This window comes from Vidua chalybeata, chromosome 9, assembly GCF_026979565.1.
Source record: "Vidua chalybeata isolate OUT-0048 chromosome 9, bVidCha1 merged haplotype, whole genome shotgun sequence".
Taxonomy (NCBI): Eukaryota; Metazoa; Chordata; class Aves; order Passeriformes; family Viduidae; genus Vidua; species Vidua chalybeata.
The window spans coordinates 25,459,945-25,485,247 of NC_071538.1; the positions used below are offsets into that span (position 1 = coordinate 25,459,945).

The 25,303-nt window shown below is 36.3% G+C and overlaps 1 protein-coding gene across 1 annotated transcript in view; it reads right to left on the reverse strand.

Moving 5' to 3' along the window:
- Positions 1 to 421: 421 nt before the first annotated feature.
- Positions 422 to 25,303, reverse strand: part of VAV3 (vav guanine nucleotide exchange factor 3) — a 149,268-nt gene continuing 124,386 nt past the window's right edge. The window contains exons 21-27 of the mRNA XM_053950723.1: positions 25,072 to 25,137; positions 21,385 to 21,419; positions 19,524 to 19,640; positions 18,768 to 18,855; positions 15,468 to 15,597; positions 4,643 to 4,794; positions 422 to 2,900 (exon numbers count right to left, since the gene is read on the reverse strand). Of these exons, the coding sequence (XP_053806698.1) occupies positions 2,859 to 2,900; positions 4,643 to 4,794; positions 15,468 to 15,597; positions 18,768 to 18,855; positions 19,524 to 19,640; positions 21,385 to 21,419; positions 25,072 to 25,137 (630 nt within the window). The 3' untranslated portion in view covers positions 422 to 2,858. The remainder of the gene's footprint in view (positions 2,901 to 4,642; positions 4,795 to 15,467; positions 15,598 to 18,767; positions 18,856 to 19,523; positions 19,641 to 21,384; positions 21,420 to 25,071; positions 25,138 to 25,303) is intronic.

The following is a 25,303-nucleotide window of genomic DNA, read 5'->3' on the forward strand; positions in this document are numbered from 1 at the left end:
GTTAATTCACACACGAGAGAGAAAGAAAAAAGAAGATGGAAGAGAAAAGATGTTGCTGTGACAAGTTACACATTAAACTTTTTAGGCACACTTATTTTCAAACAAAAAAACTACAAGTATCAAAAATCAATAGTATATGACTGATTCTCTATAGCTAAAAATATAATAATAAATTTTTTAAAAATGCACACAAAACAAAAGCCTCAGCACCTTCCTGGATGTGGCACAAGGCATATTATCCTGATAATAAAAAGTTCTCAAGGAAAGCTTACACTTACATTGATAACTCAGTTTTACAACTACATAAGGATTATATACATCTTGGAGACCAAAACAAACCATTATCAACTTCTCACAATGAGAAGGTGGTGAGACAAATGAAGCACAACCTTCACAGTAGCAAACTACACATTTTGACACATTATTAAACAAAAAAATTAACCAGTTTATTATATTTAACATATTTACAAAATAGTACAAATTAAAGTACTGTAACTCCATTATTGCATGACATAAAACAACTCCATACAGGCAAAAGCAGCACATGAAAGAGATGCTCCAGAATGTTTAGGAAGTCTTTGGTACTCAAAATATAGTTTAAGATGCAGCATTAACTCAATCAATACAGGGCATTAAACACAGACAATGATATGCAGATTTACGCCACAAAAGTAAAGTTTACCTATGGCTTTCATTCTTCTCAAAGGATGACTACTGGACTCAGGAATTGCTTAAAAGCTTTACATCATGTTTAGGATGGAGAGAATATTCAAAATTATTCTAAAGCCAAGCTGCTGAAAATGACTGATAAATTTTTCAACTCGTACTGAATTTAACTGCCTCTTCTCAGAACTATAGGACAGTAAAGCACTAAACACTTCACAGACCTAGAGACTATTCCTCTACCCCTTAAGTAGGCAAAACTGGGAAAGAATCATCATTGTCTACTTAAGGAATATAGGATTAAGCTCACAACAGACAATCAAACTGCATGGCAAAATATGATCAAAGACTATATTCTAGCCTACACTGCTGTACACATCATTTACAAAATTTTTATGCATCATCTACATATTTACAAATGCTCTCAATTACTCCATCAAGTCATGTACTCAACACAATCACAGTTTACATAATTTTGAGGTAAATCCTTGAAAAGTTAGAGCATTGGCAGAATTTCATCTGCAAGGCTGAATCTCTCAAGTTTCTAACCAGGAGCTCCTCTCTTTCCCCTGGTCACACAGCACTGCCTGCCAGGTGTGGCAGCTGGGTAAGACAATTGCAGATATGAAGGGGATTTTGTGAACTCTGTGTTGTGCTTGATTCTTCTTGATGGCCAGGAAAGGCCAGAAAGAAGCAAAGAATCCTGGGGGCAGCCAAAGAGAAACCCAAATTTTCTAGCAGATTCTGCTCTGTGGACAAATAGTGGAGATTTTGTTGCTTGTAGACTGGGAAAGCACTGCAGGGTTAGATCATGCAGTGTCAGTGCACACTAAATTTAAGATGCCAACAGAAAAAGAGAACAGGCAAAAAGCAAAAGAGAGGATGTGGAAAAGGATGAATTAACTTCATTTAAGAGCTTGATTTTCTTTCAAGCTTTCAAGTGACATTACTTAAATATTTAGAACTGCATATCTGAAGACATCATCTACATTTATTTTAGCTTGTAACTACATTTCTACCTCTTCATAATTACAGTAAACACTGCCTCACCAAGCAGTGGACACCACTTTACAAGGCCTGATCTTTCATGCTGCCTAACCTAGACACATTTGGGGATGTTGAGAAGACTGCAACAAGACAGCATTGAACTGCCATTAACATCCCAGGCAAAAAGAAAGGAAAGGGCAGAAAGAAGTTTGCAAGTTCCATTGCATTCACAAAAGGTGATAGAAACTCCTGTATAACTAGGAAAAGACAGTACTAAGTTGAAAGCATCAAAGCTCACCCAAATCAATCAAGAGGTTAAGATAAACACTTTTGTTCTTGAGAAATGACATCATCTTGCATTAGTATTTCCTGCTTCAGAATAGGTCTGCAATATTTATTTAATGTTATTGCAGAAAATTTTCAACTCATCTTGTCATGACTATCCCCTAGTTGCACTTTTATTGTCAGCTGCTTAAATGAAAAAACCTCACATAAAAAGGCTTGAGAGGACAATAAAAGTATCACAAAATTCCACTCTGTGAATGTTTTTTAAAGCAATACCACATCACTACACCTTTTTAGAATGCCTTTAAACAGACTGTTAGAAGATCTAGGCACGACCTCAAAGTAGCCAGTTAAGTAATTACATATGCATGAATGCTACTCATATTTACTACATATTTCCTTCAGAATGTTTTTGTGAGTGTAAAATGTTTTGCAAGTTGATAAGTAAAGTAGTTTGATGTCTCAAGACAGGTCTACTGACTATACTTTATGCCCACTGGAATGATTGAAATCTGTTTTCTGCATGCAGTGATAAGAAAAAATAAGCCTTCATCTCCTTGTACCATCACAGATGTTAGCTAGAAGAGAAACGTTAGATATTCAGCCATTGCTAGTACTCATGGTGTAGTACAGGGTGAAATGAAAAGGAACAAAGAATTTTGTTTTCCAGAGCTCTTCTGGGAAGTGAGGGTTGGGCTTTGTACTGATCCCCAGTGATGGCAAACTGGCAGCTTGTTTTTTGCACAGCTCTAGGGAAGGTAATTTGTCAGCCCAAACTTCTGTATAAATCCCAACATTAAGACTGGAAGGTTCAGAGAGGCAAAAATGTTGCTGTTTACATACTTAACAAGACCAATAACACATTGAAGATATAAATTTTTACAATCCCTGAAACTGCTGGTCAGCAGAGGATAGTTTTTAATTCATTCGTCCTCTTCAACATAAGTTGATGGAAACCAGCCCACCTAAAAAGGGGAAAAGCAGAACAAAACAATACATGAGATGCACAAGGGTTTTGTTTAATGGCTGAGCTAGGCACAATAAGGATAGGGCTGTTCAGTAAATATATTAAAAAGATTACAAAGATAAACTTGGGTTACCTGACACAGGGTAAAAAAAATTATTTTTATTCCTTAATAAAAGAATAACTTGCAGATAGGACAATTTGAAGACCAACACCCTCTATATCACTTCCTCCCCCAAAAAATCTAAAACACATTTGCCCAGATTGGAAGTCTAAAAGTTCAGAAAATGCCAAGAGTGGAAGCAGTTTTACTACAGGCAAGATATTCTTTCAATTTTACTGTTTTTTGAATTAGAAGTTAATAGTTTAACTGGCTCCAGTCAGGTCCAGGGAATCCTCTTATAAAGGAAGCAGTGACTGATTTGATTGCTTTACATGGAGTTGAATTCCACTGCCACCAAAACAGGTGTTACACACAACACAATTAGCAGAGTCTAGTGTCCTATACTTCAACAGTTACACAGTTATCTACATTCTGAAATTAATGGTGTGCCAAATAAGGTTTATGTAAGACACAGTGTGATGCAATATCATATATTTCTTGTTTTATGTATTTGCTTTAGGTTTCTTCAGACTTCTTTGCTCCTAATGTCAATTTAACATTCATGAGAGAACTCAAAACCAAACCTAGAGCGCAACTAGAAGGAGTGACTGCAGAAATTTTTAGACTACCTTGCCAAAATATCTCCAGAAGTGAGTTTATAATGTCAAGTCCAGACTATGAAAGTAACCAAGGAATGCTGGCATGTAACAGGGCATGTGTTAGAATGTGGGCAGCTGCATTACAATGAGTTGTTCAGCTTTCTTCTCATGCAAAATGCATATAGCACAATGGGTATTTCTTCTGCTTCCCTATTTCTTCTGGTCTAATTGACTATTTAATAAGATTTAACCATTTAACTTTAACATAACCAAGCTCATGTACACAATAAAAAAGATTCTCCAAATTGCATAAAGCAGGAAGTCTGGACATTCACTTCAACTGCACTTGCAAGTATCATTTCCAGCTTCCCGACAATTTACATTCTTCCACCTCACATTCCTTGACCCTGCATCTCAGCACTTTAAACATGGAAACAGCAGTCTCAAATGCTTCTGACTAATCTGCATTATAAGGCAGTAAACTAAGACTGAAACAGTAAATCCTTGATAGGTCAAAACTGAAACTTCACTTCCAAGTCTCAGAGCAGGGTGTAAAGTGAGTTCATAAAAATCCCTGCTAAATATGTCGCTTCATCTGGGCCACATTCACAGAGATCAAAGCAGCAGCCTTCTATAAAAAGGTGGTTGATTCCATTGCCTTGTATTCTGGCAGAAAGAGGTGGGAAATCATTCTGTGGTAAAGTGCTAAAGAGTTCCACAGCACCAAGAACCTGACTCCTGGTGCAAAACAGTTCAAGAAAGGTCAACTGTAACAGTGCTATTAATCCTGGTTACTTTCCAACCGTATAACCATGCCCAAATATTCAGCCTGGCAGGTCACATTAAATAACCAATAATTTAGATGCTGGGAAAGCTTCCTGGCAAGAGTTCTGCCTCACTCCTATGAAACAAAGATGAGAACATGTTCCATCTTTTGAATTTAAATACACAATGTAGGAACACGCTTTTTTTTTTTTTTTTTTAACAAAATCGCTGTCAGTGAAGGCAGAAAGAAACACAGGGAAAAAAAAATAGTCTTACCCTTCCATTTACTTCACCTCTCCACCAGCCATTTGCACTCATCTTGGTATAAATTTTGACAACGTCCCCTTTCAGCAAGGACAGTTCTCGCATGTCCCGTGCACAGAAGTCATACCTGGCTATGGCAATGCCGATCACCTTCGGGCTCAGCACTGGAAGGAAGCAGATGGTGCTTTATTAAGGTTGGCGAAATGAAGGTTACCAAACTACTGTAAATTGAAATACTGTAAAATATAAAACAAGGATTCAACAGCTACATACACTGGCATTCATTTTAAGCAAAGCATCTGCACTACAAAGATCAAGAATATTTAAATATGGGTGAATGGTGTAAAAGTTGAAGGGATTTTTTGTCATTTTTTGAATAGTCCTCTTTATTTTTAGAAGAAAAATCAAACTAGATGAGCCATAAATAAAATATTCCCCACCCTGAGATTGCTAAATACATTTGCAATTATTTTATTCTTGTGCTTCATAATAAAACTTGCTGCCAGTTATATAAATCAACATATTTTACAGGTCACTAATTTCTTTCCAAAAGAATTATTAGCATTTACAGTTGATTTAACTTTAGACCTCTAATGAAGCAAAACAAACAGAATAAGATGCTGTTCTTTCAAAAAACAACTCCCAAGTTAAATATTAATACACTTAAAACTGAAAGCATGAGCAAAAAAGTTACAGACTTTCTACAGGAAATTTCCACAGATCATTTGTCACAATCTGCATTAATATTGACATGTAAATCTGTTCTTTTCAGGAGTTTGTTCTGCAAATCACCAGTTAATTTTTCTATAAAATTAGGGTTCAGTGAAATTAACACGTTAAGGTTTTAAGGTACATCAATATAGAAGAATTTTGCCAATGTAAAGCCCACACATTTTAAATAATAAAAAGCTGTTAAGAATTTTTAAAAAGCAGAAGTACAAAAAGCCTCACTTCAAAAGCCATCCTTTCTCCAAATAGTTTATAGGAAATTGGTCCCAACACTGATGTAGAATATCCAAACTTGTAAAAGAAATTCTCAACTACTCCAGTGTGAAGACAATGAAAGGAGAGTAGGCATGGCCTAACAGATAAAAGACCTTTGACTTGAGTATTTTAGGTAAAACATCTACTACTCCATGGCATTTTGTAGTTGGATTATTTGGCCAAGGCATTTTTCAGCTTTTTTTTCCATTAATGCCACTGTTTTCCTATGTAAATCACTGTAAGAGGAGTTCAGGAGCACAGGTAAGCTTCCTTTGAAAAGACCTCAGAAGAATTCATATGATCATGATGGATGACTTGATACAACGTACATAGAATCATCTCTGTCCTCAGAACCCTTTCACATTTCTTAGAAATGCCCAATCTTCATTAGGAAATGCCTTTAAGATTCTAGTTTAGTGGAGCCCTCATACAATGTAATACTATGAATTCATATCTAGTTGCCTTTAATTTAAATCAAGAACCCAAAACACAGCAGAAGAGCTGAGAAACCCTAACAGTTTATTATGTATTATAACAGTGTATTATGTATCTATGATCCAGTGGAGTCAGAAGAAAATTAAATACAAGTTATGGTTGTGTTTAATTTTCTTCTGAGTCCACTGGATCATAGATACATAACAGTATTAAATGTCTGAAAATCATAATATGTTCAAGTACTTTGAGCTTGAAGAGAAAATACAATTAATTTATTTTAAACTAACAAGGAATGCTACATTTAAAATATTAGATATATCACAGAAATACAATGCCTATAAACAGTTTTGATAACAGATAATGCCCAGTGTATAATGTCCAGTTTATATCAGATCACTAAAGTTTAGCCCAACACTTCTGACTGCTTGTGTAGAGTACATTTATCAGACATTTAAAATAAAAGATGCCATATAACAGAGAATCAGCCTCTCAATTTATTGCTTCTATTGATGTTGCAAAAATCTAGGTGATATATTAAGCACATCAAAGCTCAAACATGCTTTTTCCCCCCCCCTCTTAGCCAGTCAGATGCAGATGCTACTTGTTTAGATCCTGACATGAATGTAATGTCCTATACTTTATCAGCATTGCAGTAATCAATTTTACAGGGAAAGAGGACATCATGGGCAGCAATTGTTTTGGAGAAAGAAAAAAGAAAAGCAGTTATTGATTGGAGGGTCAGTAAGCATTCACAGGTGTGCAGCAATATCACTGATGGATTTGCATTGCAGGATGCAAGGAGTGATTCTGGGAAGCAGGGTATAATTTCAGATTCCAGAAAGAAGATAAAGGGGCAAGGAAAAATTACAGGAAGCAAAGATGAACAAAATTTGGGGAAATGGGGAAGAAAGTAACTAAGAAGGGAATAAATGCATAGAGGAATAATAAAGATGGAAAATAGCAAGGAAAATTAGGATAGAGAAGAAAGAGGAGCACATCTGGGAGAAAGGACTTCTAACTCTTTTTCAAGTCACAAAGCAGAGAGGAAAAGGAGAAAGAAGCAAGAGAAATCAAAACCATATATCTTCAAAAGTCTTGAGGCAGAAAGCAGCAGAATTTAGATTAATTTAGAATCCAAGATCCATATTTTCAAATAAAAGTGAAGCTCTTGATAGGAAATATATAAAAGGAAGCCAGATGAGTGATGGAATACAGGAAAATGACAGTACTAATTTTGGAAAAAAATATTAACCATATCTCTCTGCTGATACAATCACAAAAACATCTTGAATGGAGACTATCAGCCCTGAATTCCCAATTAGTGCTGTCCCAGGATAAATAAAACTTGAGGGAAGACAACACATGGAAAGACACTTGGACAGATGGGAAAGAGAAGGAACACTGAGTGAAGGACAGAAAGAGGATAGCTACAGGAAAAACACAGAGAGAATGGGATTAACAGCATAGATCGATGGAAAGAAAGGGCCCAACAGGTGGATGAACGTGAATGAGAAATTAAAGGGAGGGGGAAGGGAAAGAGAAAGTGTTAAAAAGGCAAATAAGCTGTTAAAAAGCAGTAATAAATAAACCTTGTGTAAGAGAAGGGAGATACTCAGAGAACTAATTAGAAATAGAGTAAGAAATCCAAAGGAGGTGAATAAAAAGTGCATATGTGAATGAGAAAAATATGCTTTTACTTAATCCAGCCCTTCCTTCTGCAAACAGAAAATGATGATTAGAGGAACTATAATCAGCTTTGATTCACACTGGAGTATGTTGGACATTAACAGTGAAATAGATGTGCTGCAAATGAATTTTAATACTAGTTTGAGCCACTGATGATGCATCTGGGGTGCAAACAACAGAGGTTCCCTGTGATCACAGCAGGCTGGTGTAGCTCACATGCTTGAATTCCATGAAGGTCAATGTAGTATTACTAAAGCTGAGAGAAGTTGTTTCTCTCTCCTTGTGCTCTGGCCTCCTCATAAATCTGCAGCCACTGCCCTGAGGGTTGCTCCTGTGTATTAGTTTCCATGCTCCTTGAAGCCACGTACATTTACTTGTACATTTACTGTTTCACCAAAACTCAGTGCTCTTATCCAGGCACAGGCAGCACCTTCAGTAGTGCTCAGCAGTCAGCTTAACATTCTCCTGTGTCACCAGCTTCCAGATCAGCAGAACTAAGCCAGCTCTGAAGGTACTTTTGAAAAAAACACTTGTAATATAATATCATGAAATAAGTATTTGGTCTTTTAATGTAGGCAAATTATTGGGCCGTTTTTAAAAAGAAGGCTTACTACAAACATATGAAGCAATGCAGCTTAGCACTCAGAATATGCTTCATTAAGCACTGCAGATCAATATTTTCCTTTAAAATTTTGTACTTATGTAATGAAATACTTAAACTGGCATATTGGGATATGCAAGACATTTAATTGATACGTATTATTATAGTTATTAACGAATTTTCTCATACAGCAGTTCTTCATATAAAAAAGGGAACTTCATTATAACTTGTTGAAAACACATTATGGGAATATATGAGAATGTGTGATAGGGTTAATGTAACTGAGTCTTGTTTGCTGTTCTATCACTGTAGGCCACTTCACAATTTTATTCTCATGGAACAGATATCAGTTTCAGTAAGAATGGAATTTACAGTCAGCTACTGGGCAGTTGAATGCAAGATGTCCTCTCCTATCCCTGCCCAAAAGGACAAAAGCTCACAGTATTTACCTTGAGCAAAGAGTTAAACTCAACTCCTTCATGTTGTTTCAGATCAGGTGAGTGCTTCAGGGAGTCCAGCTGAGCATCATCACCACAGGGCAAACAGCTACACCAAAATGGCTTTCTACAGATGTGTCCCTTCATAAAAGCAAATGTCAACTGGAAGGGCACCTTCTAGCTTGGATTCTCACTCATTGTTGTGACTACTGAAAGGGAAGTATTTGCCCCAAAAATATCTATAATATCTATATGTAAGGGCATAGAAATGGAAGAAACAACTGAGAGGCAAAACTTCCAAGTGAAGTCGAAGACATGGAGATTGAAATCCCTGGGGTGAATCAAGGGAGGGGTCACCAGAGATGCTCTCAGCACAAGTAAGCTCAGTAACCATTCTCCTACTGAGCTGCCACCTACGTCCTTTTCCCCTCAGGAAACTATGGAAAGCCCCAAGAATCCTTCTCAGACCACTAAATAATCTGGACAATCTCTGTGGGGCAGGTGTAAAACATACTGCCCAAGGAGATCTTGATGACTCCATCTGCATTTGTGCTGGACACCTCCCTTCCCTAGAGCAAAAGCCAGTCCCAGTCCTGCTCTGCACACCCCAGGCAGTCTCCTCCACCCCTGTACACAAAGGCAGGCCAGTGTAACGTGAGCAAGTGCTGCATTCTCCACATCAGCAGCTCCTTCCATGTGCTCCTCAAAGGCATTCACCTTCTACTGGCAAAATTCTTCTTAAATTGTCCAGTGGTGCAGTTCACCTCTTTGCAGACCAGATCTTAGAGATCAGAGCAAGTCATCCCCATACTGATGCACGGACTGAGGCTACCAGTAGTACTACTTTTAGAATTTCTATGCAGCCTCTTGGTTTGAAATGATTGCATCTATTAAAGCCAGAGATGGTTAAATGGAAATAAAGAAAACCATATTTAGAAAACAGATGGGCAAAATTAATTAACAATGTTAATGCAGAATTTAAAGAAAGCATTCTTTACAAAAAAAACTACTGTATTCTAAGATGCTACTGCAGTATGGTTTGCTGCAGGGATGGGACGAATGTATTATTTACCAACAAGCAGTGAGATTTCCATGTTTGTGCATTTGAACAAATACATTAAAAATATATAGCTCATAGATGTCAACTGCATAGCAAATTAACAGTCAAGTGGTCTTGAATCTGCTGCAACTATTGAGCTTTGCAACTCCTATTCAAACTGCTTACTGCAATAAGCAGTAGTAACTCAAAAGTTTAAGTTTTATTTTTGTTACATTCCAAGAAAAACAAGTAATAACTCAATTTTTGGAGTTAGAGAAGAGCTGAAGTATTAGATTCGTCCCTTCCCTCACTTGCTGCACACACAGAAACAACAGAAGCAAATTTAGAAGAAATATAAAAGCAGTAAAGCAGTACCTGACCAGAAAGGAGTGGAGGAAGGGGGAACAAAGCTGTAGTCTGGAGGAGTTACAAAAGAAAACCCACAGAACAAAGAAGGGGCTTAGAGGAAAAAAAAAAGAGAAAAAGAGAAAAGCAAAAGAACATTGAAATATTGGCATAAGACTTAAATAATAGTTTTTTAAATATATAATTCATTGATAATACGGAAACTAAGGTTCCCTACTAAGGATGTCTGCAAGGAAATTAACTGTAATATCTAGAAAATTTGGATCTATGATTTAATTTTTAACAATTGCATTTTTCAAAGAGTAAAGTAGGAAGAAGTCACCCATTTAGGGTTTCAGAGAAGTAAATTGTAACTGCAGCCTCTTGCAAATATTTTCAGGTTTAACAAAAGTTTCTTTTAATTCTTTGTGTGCCCCACCTCTTACCATTACAAAAGCAGGAACTCATGCATACATAAATCCTCTTAAGCCCAGCAACACTAATCACATGCCCCTAATTAGGATATAGTCTAAGTTGACCTGCAGTCAACTCCAAACTATGGCATGGAAAAGAAGTATGCATTCTGCCCTGTGAATCATTAACATCAATAGGAATTTCACAGCTAAATTACATGCTCTAAGGCCCAAACACTGCTGCTCATATTTGTAGTTTCCCTGACTTGCAAAAAGCCCCTTGAGCAAGCAGAACAAGCTTGGCCTAGGCAGAACCAGCACATCACCCTAAGCCCCTACAGCAGCTTCCCTGGGTGAAAGCCACAGGTGATCTTGCTCTGTTATCAACAAAACTAGGGGCAATATACTTTTAAATGCAAAGATTAGATGAAATTAACTAGAATTGCTTCAAGTGAAACTACAGTTTATTGACCTGTTCTCACATTTTGTCCCTCTTCTGAAGAGGCAATAAAGATATATAGTGTGCATGTCTAATGAAGTTGGGATCTTTGCTCCCAGCTGTGATTTGGAAAGGTACATCCATCTCAACTGGATAAATGATAACGCAGCCTCTAAATTATAGCTAATAATATCTGTAATTACTGAACAAGAATTTTCCTTCAAAAAGTAGCAGGGTTATATTTATCACTTACAGCTACTTCTCTGAATGTATTTTTCTGACTACACATGAAACACAGTAATTTTGCTTCAAAATGGTACTGGCAGGAATGAGGACTAGAATGATTTCATGCAAGAATCCATGGTGAGGTAATGGTACAGTTTTCTGCATCTTACCTGGATGACAATAGATACATTTGTGACAAGGGAACTACAAGCATTAATAAAATAAACAGAAGTGATACTGTATTTTAACATTGATAAACCTTGGGTTTAGAATTTTTTTTATAAATCCCACAAGACAAACCAATGGCATTTAGGTTAGAGTCTCATGGGACAAGAAAACCATGCTCCAGGGCCTCTTACACTCTGGAAACTTCTGATCCTTCCCAATGTTGAAGCTTTCTCCACCTCTAACACTGAATGGACTATGTGGGATGCATGAGGGGCTCCTTTATACTCAAGACAGTAACCCCAAGTAACAGCTCTGTGGGGAATCATGCTACACAAACCAAGAGGGCCACTTGACTGAAAAGCAGTGCCTAGTCTTAGAGGCAAACACCTGCCTTTATTTCTCCAGAAGCACAATGGCAGAGTGGAACAGCAGCCCACAGGAACACACCCAGGCTAGGTGCTGCAGGGGGATGGTTGGTCCTTAAGTGAGCAGACTTAACCCCATTGTTCTCTCCTATATAGCTGGAGGTTTGGTTTTATATGTCAGATTCTGGACAAGTAAACCTATGTGGGCAAAGAAATCCTACTAGATTTCTACAGATAACTGATCTGTTTTGATGACAGGGTGTTGATGTTGGCTTCTAAGCAGAAAGGCTGAATTCTTTTGATTCCCTAAGGGCTGGGATGATACTTGCTTTGTTTTACTTTACTAACAAATACCTTTACACAGTGCATTAAGCATTAGTAGGCAGTTAATGCATTAAGCATAAGTAGGATGTCATAACTAGTTAATATACCTACTCCTAGATAACTGAAAGAGAAATATCACTCAGGTAGGACTTAGCTTCATGATTTAGGTTACTTTAAAATCTAAATTTCATAAAGATTCAAATTTCTCCATATGACTGTGCTCTGCATCAGCAAATCAGAATAAAGTGCCATTATTCTACTCCACAGAGTAATGTCCACTTTTCTTCCCTTTTTGCCTTTATTTCATTAAGTGGTTGATCATTCCTGTAATCTAATGTAAGAATTAGTATTTTTCTGTGTAGCAAAACAAAACTTCATCATACTGTGTGTGTCTAGAAAAGCCTAAGACTGAAAAACTAAGAAGAAAGAATATACCATTTCCCAAAAAATCTTCCCAATTATCTTGAAGTTCTATATTGACAGAAGTAAATATCTGACAGCTTTTACAACCACATTAAAAGAAGTGTACAATGAATATGAGAACAACACAGGTGACTTCTGCAAAACAAGGAGACTGAAAAGCAAAGTTCTAACCCAAGTGGGAAGCCAAAAACTGGAAAGGCAAAATAACTATCCCACTAAGATTTTTATTCTAAAAAATTATTCTAAAAATCAAGTAGATGCTGAAGCAAGAATTAAATTCCCTGAAAATTCAAGAAGTTACAAGGTGACTTATTATGATTCATATTACAAATTACAATTTCAATGAAATACCAATTGTTTTTCTTTTTCTATATGGCTAAATGAAAACATAACAAATACCAAAAAAATTATCATACGTCTTTCTCATTCTTTTCTGGGAAGTAAAGTCAATTCAGTATTGCCATCCAATTTCACAGCAACTCAAAGACCTTGGCAGCAGAAAATGATAAAACTCTGTCAAAGTCTGCAGTGGTTCAACTAATGTTTCTTAGAAATACTTTTCCATTTATTCTGTCAGTTATATATCCTAAAGATCTGCTGTTTTGAAAAAAAATGTTGATGTCTTTTCAAAAGATGGCTTCATTAAAAAATCCAGATATGTGAATAGTATAGAGAAAAATACTACGTTAAACCCAAATCCTTCTTTAAATTAGCTTCAGACTGTCAAAGCCCATTGCATTCACTAGCTTCAGCCCCGTGCTGAGTAGCTGCAAAATTGAAAAAACATGGAGAAGTGCCCCTCTCTCTTCACCTACTTTGTCTGGCTTCCTTCCAACAACTGTTTTTCCTGCACTTGGATTATGTGGGAAGAGGTAAAAAAAATCAGCTGTATGGTGGTCCACACTGAGGGCTGTGAGTAAACTCCATGTCCAACTGCTGCCCCACTAATGACTTATTTGCTTCCTCTACTAAAACCGCAGCCTCAAGTTTCCCAAATTCTTTCTAAATTCAGCCCAGCAGGGCTCACACTGCCTAAATACAAGGCTTTTCTTACATCAGCTTGATAAATGAACAAGACAGCTTAAAAACCAAGAAGAGTGACCCACAGATGGACTGATAATCATGGACATCTTGATTAAACAAACAAAACAAGAAAAAAACCCAACAAATAAATCACCACACTCATGGGGACACACTTTACTGTCCAATCCATTAAAGGAAGTGTCATTCAGAGTCAAGCTAGACAAAGCAGTAGAATTATGGAAATCTATTAGATTTTACATGAGGAGTTTAGGAATTGAAAGGCTTTTCAGGTCAGTTTGGTCTAAGACAAAACCTGCAGTTTCCACCAGCACAGTTTGTAGCATCAAAGGGCTGATAGTTACTGTAGCAGTGATGCCCTTCCTCATCCCCTGGACTAAAATGAGAGCAGTCATTTCTCTTGCTCTCCCACATACTGCCTAAAAGCTATTGTAAAAGAAGATGTTTTCTTTTGTATGATGACTGAAGTTAATGAGGCTGTACCATAAATCTTGTGTCCTGTAAAGCAGGAAAGGATTGAGTTCTTGCGGACTAAGAAGTTGGACAGTATGGATGCATTCTAAGTGAGATACATTCTAACTGGCCTAAGGAAAAAACAGGAAACAATCTGGTTCTGCTCACAGTCAGTAATAACTCAAAAAATGCAAAGTAAATCAAGTGAGATGCACAGGGAGACCATGAGCTAAAGGGAGACAAAAGGACAGGGCAGAGAAATTCACCAAGCTTGGACATGAACACCACAGAGAGGAGACAAGTGACAGAAGTCCTGGGAAGCAGTGAAGGAGAACCGAAATGGAAAGAAGATGAACTGGGAGGTAGAGACAGTAAATGAAATGCCAGAGACACACTGGTTTCTCACATTCATTTGTCCTAAATTATCTTCACTTTAACTAGGAGAGGAAGAAAGCCTCCAAAGTTACAGAAATATTATGAAACAGAGGCAAGCAAGTAAACAAAAGCTCACAAACACAGCAAATGAAAGTAACAAAGCCACCACCATCATCACAAAGACTAGACTTTTTGGGCTTTTACAGCAGTCTTCATATCGTTAAAATCGCCATTAATTTTTATTTTCCTCTTATTATCTGTTACAGTACAATTGTTCTGAAATGCTACAGTTCTGTAATGTAACACTACAAATGTTCTGCAGCCAATGACTGCAGAAAGCAAATCTAATATTTGCTCTTTGACAGAAACATATATTTTCTAGAGGCCAGCCATGTGGTAGGTTTTATCATTAACATTGAACCTGTCCATGTCCTAAAAATCATGCTAACTTCCACTTAAATTGTAATAGCTTAAATAAAGGACAGTATATGCATTGCAAGCCTTCCCAAGTTATCTCTAAACTTCACAACTTTTAACTGCTATTTACCTTGCACAGTAGTTCATTAACTTTCAGAAGCTTAGTAAGGGAACTCTAATAAACATGCAATGTTAAAAAACACGCATAAGAATAATTATGATACAGTAAATCTAATTTTTATACAATTATTTGGTATTACTGAGATGCTACTTCATAAGGCTATGCTACAAGACTGATTTATTTAAATCCCATTTTAAGGATTAGAAATTGTCACAGATATTAACACTTGTAGCTGCACATATGCAAATTTCTGAAGAAATTAGGCAAGAAACCAGCATGTCTAATAGACTTTTTGAATATTGGGGAGATTTTAAGTTTGGCAGCAAGACAAGCTTGCTAGACATGTTTATAAATTTCCTGGCAGATCTGAATCTGCTTAGCTTCAAAAAATCCTAGCTAAAAGCATTGCCATAGTAATTGGTTATATGTCAAAAATGGAAGATGAAGATGCTCCAAGTACCTTGTTCTTTTAAAAAATATATATATATATACACACCCACACATATATATGACAGAAAATAATACACAAAAATGTATAATCCTCACCATTTCCACCTGTTCTGTTGGTCCTCTGTCCCACTGAGTTTTCAGATTCTTTGTATGGAAATTGAAGAGTAGTATCCAAACTCCGAAAACCTTCTCTGAGAGAGTGGTGCTTGTAGTATTCTACAAGTTCCTTTCAGAAAGGAAAAACACTTGCATTGGAAATTGAAATCGCATACCGTTCAGCATTCTGGTGTACAGCCAATGGCAGTTTTATTATGTAGGTAACCTTATTTTACAATACATCCCGTAGAATATAGTTATTTTTAAAAAATAATGTACCAGCTTTCATATTGCCACTAAAAGAAATTTCAACAAAACAAATAAACCAAAAAAGACACCCCAAAAATCAGCTAAGTAAAATCTTTTTGTCAAAGTCAACATTTGCTGCTCCTTTAAGTCAGGCTGAGGATGGTTTTGCTTTTCTGGAGCCAGGCAGAAGGCAAGGTCAGCTGCTTGCTAAGGATGGAGTGGTAAATGTCCCTGTTTTCTCAAATCTCTTTTGCAATAATAAATTATGTTTATCTACACATGTATTTGTAAGTACACAGATCTGAAATAAAGCATGTGGCTTGTAAGTTAACAGCAACTCAATGTGCAGATACTCAGACGATGTAAAACTTACACAGCAGGGCAGGCTTGGGGGGTGTCAGACACTGCACACTGACTGAAAAACCAAGTATTTCACATTCTCCTTGTACCCAAACCAAGAATTTCATCATCTCTGTGTGCGTGCATCTTTATAAGCATTCATAGCTACACACAGGAATATTTTACGTATATATGCAAAAATTCATATATGTAAATATGAAAGAATAGCTGAAATAGTTTATGTAACCAAGAAGACAAGTTTCTCAAATTCCTACCGTAAGGCATTACTACCTAATGAAGGCAACACCCATCGAAATTCTGACAGCTCATGCTATTCCTTTGCAATCTTCAACATTGTCTGTTACATTTGAATTAGCCCTAGAAATCTCAATATCACATAGTTTGTACACGGAGATAGAATAAGATTAAAAGTGAGCAGACAATTCAGAGCAAATGTACTTCAATTGATCCATTCAAATGTGGGATTTCACTCTTCAGAAATGCAAGCACAAAGCAATGTATTTACTGTAAACCCTTCACTTCATTCCACTTATTTATATTTAGATTTGCAAAGTCAAAGTTGACCAAGCTAAGCTTAGGTCAAAATTAGGAGATCATATTGTGTTTAATCATTTCCTTCTAGGGGGAAAAAAAAACCAACAACAAAAAAACAAGCAAACCAAAACAAACGAAGGAAAAAAAAAAAGACAAGCAAAACAAACAAACAAAAAAAAAAGGCAGACCACAAAAAGTTATAAAAATGTTTAGCCTATAATAGTCTAAAACAGTGATACTAAGAACTCTTTGGGCTTCATCAGCACATCACACAAACTGGAATGTCAGCAACAGAATTTACTCTCATATCATCACTGAATATTCAGACATTCAAATTACCATGACAATACTGTGTGTGATTTGTAAGTAAGTACCACTCAAAGTAGGATATCTGGATAAATGGAAAATAATTAGTATGAAACTTTTGTTATCTTTTTCACAGTGTCAGTCTGTAAGAATTGTGTTGTTTGGTAAAAGTAATTAGAATTCCAAATGGACAGATGTTATTTGTTGGCAAAATAAGTTAAATGGTTTTAAACTGAGGAAAAAGAAAAAATCATTTCACGTCACAGATTCAGTTACTTTTAAAGCTTAGGTTTTAATTCCATTCTTCCATGAAAACAGCTGACTGACAACTGGCCTCCAAAACACAAACTGCACAAATCACAGTAGCAAGCTTACAGAGATGAATAAGGTAAGCAGTCCATGCCAGCATGGATGGGGCTCCTCAGGAGCCTGTCACATCACCCTGATTCACAGCAGCAGCCAAACTGACCTCTCACTGCACCCTGCTTTATGCACTCAGCACATTTTAATTACTCTGGTGAAAGTTTTTCAAATGTACTATGAAAAGTAGACACAAGAACTCTTCTACCTTTTTCCCTCCAAAGCAGTACAAAACGCTGTGTCACTGCAGATCACTACTTAACGTTTCCATGGATGCTGCCTTTGTCTCTCTTCTGCTCCCACTTCTATTCAGACTACTTTTGTTCCTCTTTCAGACACTGTTCCTTTTTCTCTTGCATCTATCCAGAACAAAGCAGTTGTTCCACAGCATGTACAAACACCACACCACCTATGTATTTAACGCTCAAGGGCAGAATTCATAATATCCTAAATCTGTGTTATAAAATAATTCTTTCCTACTTTAATGTTAGCAAGGCTAAGTTGATAGGAGTAAGGCCCTTACACTAGAAATTTCTTCTGTCCTCTCAATTCTGTGAGGCAATGCATATTCTTTTTGCCCATTTTTCATCCAACTTTGTCCTTTATTTATATTTCTGCTCTACTTTGGAACCTGCACAAGTGCATTACGCTGCATCGCTGCCATAAGAAGAAACCTGGCAGCGTGGCACTCCAGGTGCCGTGTTTTGCCAAGATCAGCTTGCAATGAATCATTTGTAGGGTTCACAGACTAAGCAGCCACCTCCTCGTGAATGTGAGCAACACCATCATTTCTGCTGCTAAACAATGAAAAGATCTCAGGGTCCTCAGCCTTAAAACTAAACAATTCACTGGCTTGTAAGTGTGAAATGAGGATAAGAGTGCAAAAACAGCTTGGTGCATGCTTCATCAAGAAATTTATGTTCTTACTGTTCTAATGAGCACTTACAGATTATCATTTAATCTCTCCCCACTTCTAGGATGCTCTTGTTTTACAGAGTATCAGTGATTAACCTAAAATAATTTCTAAGGCCTCCTGGTTTTAAAGCTTCTCCCTGCTCTTGTTTTGTATTATCCTTCATTTTTATTTAGCATTTTCACATACTTGAGTATGCATGCAGGAAGGCTGCTGCATAAATTGTAATCCAGTTGATTCCTAAAAACCAAGATTTCCAACAACATCAAATTCTCCTTTCCAGATTCAGCCTAACTCCAGAGTGGGCTGATGCATGGGATTCAAATTCCTCCTCTCTTCCACTTCACTACAAGGGACACAGTCCAGTCCTAACAATAAATATGTAGTCTTAAGCACATAAAATTATCACTTAGAGCTAAAACCATAAATATAAAAAATTATCCTATTAGCAGGAGTGGACACAATTCAAATCTTTCACTCTCATAGCCTTCTGGAATTTTATAAACCTAAGTAGCTCTCTCTAACAGAAACAGCTACAAAGAAAATCTCACAATGTTAAAAAGCTAATCAATGCTTACCATTAAATTTTTAAATTTTCTATTTTCTGCAATATAGAAAAAGCCATCTCTTGTTAAAATCTTGATGTGTTTCACTTCGTCATTGTACCTGTGGGCAATGAATAACTTATGAATATAAATGTGTTTTTAATCAGACACAATCAATAATTACCTGAGGGCATGCCCCTAGAACACCACACACATAAATTCTTAGGACAAAATGTATATCTGTGCCAAAACAAAGTTGACATCTAATCAACCAAACATATATATTAAAGTACAGCTACAGAAGTAATCTGTCATCAGAAAAAAAAGTCACAGCTAACTGCTTATTTTAATTGGGAATTCCCATGTACTTCCTGCTTTTATATTCATATTGATCAACAACATGAAAGCACACAATTTGCACCCACAAAATGCACAAACCCACATTTTACTGAACAGTCTGAGATGCAAAGGGCTTTGCTCACCAAAGTCTATGAAACAGATCTTACTGCTCTGCAAACAATATTTACTCTTCTCCAACACACTCGACCTTTATTTTTGTAGCCCCAACTTGCTACATCAGCATTATAAATCCATTGCTTCTTTCCTTCTATAAATCCTGGGTATTTTTTGACAGCAACTTCAGTTTTCCTATATTGACTCTCTTAAAGGCTGCATGTAATTATATCATGGAAACAGTGGTTTATTTCCCGTATTTATTTCAAATACTATCTAGACAAAAATGAGAACAGGAAAACTTTCTTGAGGCATTCTTATTTCACTTCCACTTACTTAATACTAATTGCATATTCTCCTGATTCTCTGGTCCTGTGCCGCACCAGGTAAGTGCTATTTGCTCTGTTAATTAGTTCACTTTCTGCTTGCAGTCGTTCCATTGCTCCTGCAAACCTGTAACAAGGAAAATAAAAATTGCTTATGATTTTTTTCAAAGCTCCAAAGGTCTATTAAATATGCAATGGAAAGTGAAAATATTCTACATATCATGAGGATCAAAAATATATCCATTGCAACTGAATACCACTTCCAGATTTCTGAATGAAGAATAAAACATGAAAAAATTCCACAGTGGGGGTTGTGGAATTCCTAATTAGAAAAGTACTTATTTGCACATTGAATACAATATCTGCTAAAGAAAGTGCTTGAACCCAAGCATTAGCTGAATGACAACTGGTTTGAAAAGTTCATAAAACCAACTGGTTTATCTGAATCATGCTGCAAGTGAAGCAATACAACAGTGGTCCAGAACCTTTGAACCTCCCTGAGTTCTAGGGAGCTTTATCACAACAAAAGGGAGAATAAGCCACCAGAGGTAGATCAGGTCAACAAAAGAGCTATATGAAAATTTGGTACTTACACAAGACAATATTTTATTTGGTTTCATAATTATGCATAACCTCTAAATGCTAAAGTGCAATGGGTATACTAAACATCCAGAGAGGAAAAAAAAATCTGCCAAAACCATCCAAATTTGCAAAAGCTGATGCTATGTGTTGAAAGCTAAGACAAATAAATCACTGATTCTGCAGCCTGCCTGCATGAGCAGATTTGTGCCCTTGCTCTGCCTTGCGGTTTGCATAGGACATCTGAGAGGCTGTCAGCAGACACTCATTTGCAAAACCAGAGGTTAAACTCTTCACTGGGGAAAGTGACCTAGCTTCCAGGGAAATTATGCTTATCTTACCATTTTACAAAGACTGTCACCACCACAGACCACCACTATGGAAAATTTCACACCAATACATCACGACCAATTAGAAAGGAGCTTTAAGTAAAAAAATAGATCTTTATTAAAAATCCATAGAAGATAAAGACTAATGCCAGTAAAATGTTTTCTTCTAACCAAACTATAAATAGACCAAATGTTAGGAATTAATTCAAAATACCAATTTTAAATAATAAGTATTTTACTTGGCTTGTTATGAAAAATCAGTATTTGTTTAGATGTGATCCTAATTTCACTTTTGGCAAGTTAAGAGGAAGTTAGAACTCATGTCTAAATGGCAAGGCATAAAATCAGTGAAAGAACACAAGTGATGCTTACTCTGCTCTCTCAGAATCACCATGTCTTTTCTGAGTTGTGGGAAAGAGTTCACACACTCCATAAAGCCCAGAGCAGCAGTGCTTGCAGTTTTGATACACCATCTTTTTCACAGCGTCAAAGTTGGAAGAGACCTTCAAGATTCATCTAGTCCAACTGTCAACCTTGCACCACCATAGACACCCCTAAACCATACCCCCAGGTGCCACCTGTATCTCTACAGCTTCAGTGTTGGTGGGGCTCTTAAGGAAATGGAGAACTAGTCATGATGCATTTAACATTATTCCTTCCTTCAGTCACTCAACATGTAAGTTATACTTCCATGCTTCATATTGTAATCATCTCTTATTGTTCTATTTCAGACCTCTGGGACTAAGACTGTACAACCACAGACTTGCAAACAAATCACAATCTTTAAGCACTTTATTATATCAGAAATGCCTTTAGGCAACGCATGGCATTGCTTTCCCAAACCATTACACAGTCTTCTTCTGAAGCCTAGAAAGGTTAAACCAATATAATTTAAATTGCAGTAAACACAGTTGCTTTCTGTGACTGCTTCTTTCAGAGAAGCAAGACAAGACAGAGACTTACCACAGCTGTGAAGAATAGTCTACTGGCTTAGGAACCTAGAATATCAAAAGATACAGAAAATGAGGATCAAGATTTTTTTTCTAAAAAACAGAAAATGGATTGATTTAACTATCAATAACCAGGTGATCTAATTTGTCTACAAGTCTATTTTCTTTAAAGGAAGTTATAATAAAGGACAAATATTCCCTATCATTCTGAAAGTAATACAAAATATTTTAAGCTCTTTTCTTCTGTGACAGTTTGTTTTGGGCATTTTTACTTCACAGAACTGTTTGAAGCTTTTCTGACAGTGCCTACATTCAAATTTCATACACACAATAGCTCAATGCTCTGCATTATAGAAAAGTGCACTAAAATATTCAACCAATTTACAGTAATGTATAAAATTCATTTCATGTATTCTGGACTGTGTGGCCTTAGACTGTCCACTGGGAAATATGGTCTATAATCTTCAGAGAGACCTGAGGATATTCCACAACTTATATCACATGACATCATTCATTTCTTTGTATTTGACTTGGGCAACTATTGTACTGTACCTTGCTAAGCATGTAATTTGATTCTGAAATTAAGTTTAAAAATTAAACTGCAATCGGTTTGCAAAATGGATGTTATATGTACACAAACATATGGATAGATCATGTTTATTCATGCACAAGATGCACAGTATCCTCTCCCATTAGTCTGTGATAACTCAGTATTACCCTACTCTTCTAAAACAATGTGTGAAAATGCAGTGCTGAAAAATGGATTTTAGTGAAAGGTTAACATAAATCTCACACACTTATAACTTAAGGTCACATATTCTTAGGTAAGCACGTATATTTTGGTTTTTTTCCTTCAAGTAAAACCAATAAATGTTTTATTTTCTGGACTCTAATAGGGAAGAAATTACAGTAACATTCTTACAGTTTTATATTCATGATATATGGAATGTCACCAAAAGAGACTTTCAAAAACAAATCCAGTAAGGAAAATATTATTATAAAGGCCTATAAACTTAAATTGATTGAATTGCAATCAATTACAACTCCCACTGTCTTGACCTCAGGTACCAGCTAAGATCTCTATCAAGTCTCTAGACTTGACCTTGAAATAAACTTCAGTGTGGAACACATTAAAGTTCTCTGGCATAAAACCAGGCTCACGTGTTTGCCTTGTGTAGCAGTAAAACTGAACAGGCATTAAAACAGTCCTTTAGTCTAGTTCTTGAGACAGCAAAAGGAAACATGCATTATTCCCAAACAGTGTAGACAAAGGGCTCTTTCCACAGCAGCATCTGCAGTGCTGGCAGCACGTGAAGCCCTCAGGAGTGGAGGGCACCCAGGAGAGCCAGGTGTCACCCTGGCAGCAGCACTGGCCTTCCCCATCCCTGCAGAAACTGATGGTGTCACTCAGGCAGCTCTGCTTCTAATGGGGAGACCTGGCAGAAAGTTAATGGACTATGAATATGCTGACAAACAATTCCTAAGAGAAATGTTTTAGTGGATCCACCAGATGACACACTTCAAGGCCACAATTTCAAAAATTAGCAAGTTTTTACATGTTGCAAGATATTCTTAAATATTTCTAACTTATTTGAATATTTCTGGTAGTGCTAATAAACTGGAAAGGATATAAAAATTCAAAGATGGTTTAAGTCCATCCTCCAGTGCAGTTAAATGATAGATCAGTAGTTGCTTTTGTAAATTTTGAATGGACAAATATATTCATATAACAAGTGTTGTTCATTGGCATAAAGAAGGATAAAATCAAATGTTATTCCAGAAGCTCTTGGCTCATACTGTGCTATGTATCCAATGCCTCTACACAAATTAGAAAAATGGAGGAAAGCTAGGAAGAAACAGATATTACTCATATAGTGCATAAAATGTCTGCTGACATATACTACTTATTTTAAAGGGAAAAAATTGTTTATAGGGACATCTGTGGAAAGTCTGGAATATAGATATTCTGGAGCTCAGCAGTTTTTCATTCAATATTCATTCCTAAAGTCTTCTGATATATGGATTTTATGCTGTTTCTGGGCATTTTTATATCAGATGGTTGTAAAGACTGTTAGACTTAATAATAACAGTAAAAGTTATAGTATGTTTAAAACCTGATTGATGTTTCAGTATCTTTCACTGCATCATTTATCATAATAAGATGTTTATATTTCATTCCTTCCAAGCTAACAGTGTTGAAGCATCAATTCATCTTTTTGTTCTGTTCATGACACCAGTTGGTAACATTTCATGAATAGTATTTATTCATTCTGAAAAACTGTGTTATTTTCAGTACTCCTCTAAATAGTGTATTTTAAATTTAGCAGAAAGCTTTAACGTTAGAAAGAGACCTACATAACACACCAGCAGCATTTTTCCTAACTTCAGATATTACACTGCCAGTGCTTTTAAAGTATATTGGTAATTCCTAAAAGTGCTGCTACAGTTGGGGTCAATGACTACACAATGACTGATGGGGTCACTGACAGTGACACCATGGCATGGGAAATCCACCCTTGAACAATAAGCAAGGGGTGGGAAATTCACAAATTTAACAATAAGCAAAGGATGGAGGGATGAAAGCTAAAGTCATACAACAGTTTCATCTTTATTTAAGATTTGTCTTCTCACCCAATCTAACACAACTTGTACCTACAAATAGTCTGTGTGTTCCTCTTCAAACAAAATCCTGGAAATATAGGTTATTAAAGATGTCTTATGGTATTTTAGCATACTTATACTCCTTAGGATCTCATATAAACTTGTTCTGGAAACAAAGGCACAATAAGCCCCAAAGACATATCAAAATGCAGCTACGAAGAGCTGACCCCCACCTACTTATAAAAGCCATTGAAGTGGCATGTCTTGTTTGGTGTAACAGAAGCAATTCTATTAATAAGTCAAACTGTTGAGAATCGGGTTAAAGTAAGTTAAAACTGCCTTAAAGCAAAATAAGGAATAGGATTCATTACTGGGTTTATGGGTTTTTATCAATTAACCTCAGCAAAGGAAGGCAGTAATCTGATGCACAGTGGTACAGAGGGCAGAGAAGGAACAAGTGCATAGTATATTAATACAGCCTCACATCTGTACATAAAATTCTTGAGTACATATAATAAAATTATGTATTTCTTTATTATTTTTTCTATTTTCTTATTTTTATTTTACTTTATTTATAATTTTTTATTACTTTTCTATATTGAGAAGTTTCTTGCATGAAATAAAGACAGGTAAGAACATAAAAAAGAAAATTTATCAAGCAGTCAGAATTCAAAGTTTGATGTTAGTTTTACAATTTTTAAACTTACTAGCTAGGCTGTAATCCCTCTCTCTAACCCAAAGTGACTGGGGAATAGATTAGAGCCACAGCACTCTCACCTTCCTGCTGGGGAAGGAAGAAAGTGCACTTTCACATAAAATGCATTTGATCCACACTCTGGAAACTCTTCAGACAGTTCAATTTATTAATATTCCCAGAAGTTAAACCTGCTTATCAAACTTGTTTTCTTGACATGCCCTACTTACATCCGATAACCAAAAGTATTAGAACTCTCTACTTTAAGTAATACTGAAACCACCATGAAAGCACCAAGGAAGTAGAAACAATATTATTTTTGTAAGGTAAAATTAATCTTGATGAACTAATGAACTGGACAGTTTTCCTGTAAGGTGGCACACAGAACTAAATAATTGTACTTACACATGGGCTAGGTTTTACTGCATCACTTGGGAAGAATCCAAGTTCTCCTGTTGTTAGATTTCTTCCCTAAAAAAAAAAATTCCATTTTTGAGACATAATTGGGATCAACAGTAAATAATAACACACACCCAGGACTTTAGGACAATAAATATATCCAAGAGTCTTTAAAATAAAATGTTGTTCTAATAAAGTGTTGCTCAATATTTCTGTGGGTTTTGCTGTTGTTCTGTTG